The sequence below is a fragment of the Atta cephalotes genome (assembly GCF_000143395.1).
Source record: "Atta cephalotes unplaced genomic scaffold scaffold00001, whole genome shotgun sequence".
Classification (NCBI taxonomy): domain Eukaryota; kingdom Metazoa; phylum Arthropoda; class Insecta; order Hymenoptera; family Formicidae; genus Atta; species Atta cephalotes.
The window spans coordinates 12963041-12965294 of NW_012130065.1; the positions used below are offsets into that span (position 1 = coordinate 12963041).

The 2254-nt window shown below is 29.6% G+C and overlaps 1 protein-coding gene across 1 annotated transcript in view; it reads right to left on the reverse strand.

Moving 5' to 3' along the window:
- Positions 1-1222, reverse strand: part of LOC105627331 (solute carrier family 41 member 1-like) — an 8297-nt gene extending 7075 nt beyond the window's left edge. Inside the window, exon 1 of the mRNA XM_012208620.1 lies at positions 1131-1222. Coding sequence (XP_012064010.1) covers positions 1131-1222 — 92 coding nt within the window. The remainder of the gene's footprint in view (positions 1-1130) is intronic.
- Positions 1223-2254: the final 1032 nt, after the last annotated feature.

Consider the following 2254-nt stretch of genomic DNA (forward strand, 5'->3'; position numbering starts at 1 on the left):
TATCTCTCTCTCTCTCTCTCTCTCTCTCTCTCTCTCTCTCTCTCTTTCTCGGTAAGAGAAAAGTCTCATTAACTCTTAATGTCAATACTTATACAGCACGGAAGCTTATTGTATTACTATAACGTTTGCAATGATCTGCAATGACTGCAATATTGCTGAGAAGTTGCAATATTGTTACAATATTACTAATTTGTACGTATAAAAAGACGATAAGCTCGGATTATTATAATTTATTTATAGTTTATATAGTTCATTTTGGAATAAAATTGTTGAATGCCAGTCTGCAATCTAGCTGACAACAAAATAGTCGAATATTACATATTGTACCTATATAACATTTCTTTCGATTTGACTTATTTGAATTTTTTTACTTGAAAATTAAAAAAAGATTGTATTTTATTTTTAGAAATCTTTATGATCATCGATTATCGTGCTAAATATTAAAATTGTGTAATCAGAAAAACATTCACTCCTTTTTGACGACATAAAATTAAACAGAAAAGAAGATGTTTGAATTAGGATTATTACTTTTGACAGCTTTGAAGATACGAGGTTTGGGAAAAATTCAAAATTTCAAAATTAACTTCAAACTTTTAAAATTCGTTTCTTCGAAGTTAATTTTAAAGCTTCAAGAAGTAAAAATAAATTGATATGAATAGAAAAGAAATGGAAATATATAAATATATTTGTACGTTTTTAATGAAAATATTTGTGTTACCATTAGCTATATTAAATTAATAATTATATAATTTTTCGAAGCTTCGAAGATTGAAGTATAGAAATTTTGAAGCTTCAAAATTTTAATAATTTTAATGTCTAATTCGAAGCTTTAAAGTTTGAATGTCGAAGTCTTAGTTTGAATTGTAAAATGAATCGATGTCGAATGAATGAGGAGCGCGTGGTATGCGTGCGATCGATCATTGTAAATCGCACGCAAGTAAATAAATTTAATCATTATTAATTTCGTCACATGATACTTCTTTAATTCGCAGTCCCATGCCGAAGCACTATTACTCGCCGTTTTTCGATGCTCGAGACGTAAATTTACGTTTTTCAACCCGACATATTGGGTTATTTTTTTCATGAGATCGAGAGACCGAAAACTTTTTGCACAATACTTTCCAACGTACTTTTCGAACTTGATGGTATTAGCATTCTGGAGCGGCTGCGACTTGTCGGGCGGCACTCGTACCGGATGTTGATGCACCTGGCCCTCTATCATCCTACTGAAGGCTGTATAATACTCGCTGCCACGAATATACAGCCATTCTCTTTTGAGAATGATAAGATTCGCGTCGCCAACAACAACGACGACGACGACGACGGCGGCAGTTATATTTCAGGACACAAATAATGTAAATTACGTAATTATGTCGAGAGTGACTATCTTTTTCTTCTCTCTCTTTCTTTCTTTTTCTCGCTGATTAGATTCGTTCAGGAACTGTTAATTATGGCGAAAGTCAAAATATGAATGATCCTGCGACGTGCCAATCGAAGAAAGGTAAGCAACCTCTTCCTGCCTGAGGACACTGTCAAATAATTGTCATTATTTTAACTGCAAAGTCACATACTCAGTTTAATCAGAGTTCCTTCACCAAAAGAACAATTTAAAGTAAAAAAAAATGATTAGATCAGATCTCAGAAAATAATTTTACTTTAATCATTTTATTTTAATTTTAATTTAACCATTAAAATATTTATAGAAATCACATGATAAGCAATGCTGTAAACAATTTTGATTTTAGCAACCAATTTGAGCGACCTACAGCATTATTTTGAAGATCCAACAAAATCAGATCGATCTTTAGTTAAGTTTTTAAATACTTTAGCAAAACCGTCCTTTCCGTGTTAAAGTCATTATTAAAGAAATCTTAAAAGCCTACTCGATAAGCACATTAAATATAAATATTTCTAATTCGAAAAAATAACTCATTCAAAGCGTTAAAATTAAAATCATTAAAATTTAAAATCATTTTTATGACATATCCTGAAAAAATTAGTATATAAGTATATTGCCACACGAAAAGAATGATTTTGCTGAAAGGTCTAAAATTTTGTTATATACAGATATACATACAAATATAAAACTAATTTTGTTGAACCATCAAAAATAATTATTACAAATTAAAAAATAGTAAATAATATAACTGGCACAAATTTTGAAAAAATTCTAGCAATCAATTAAATTTCCAACAAAATTATTTTTAGGTGTGTATCCAACAAAATTTTGAGTTTTTTTTAATAAAATCATTCT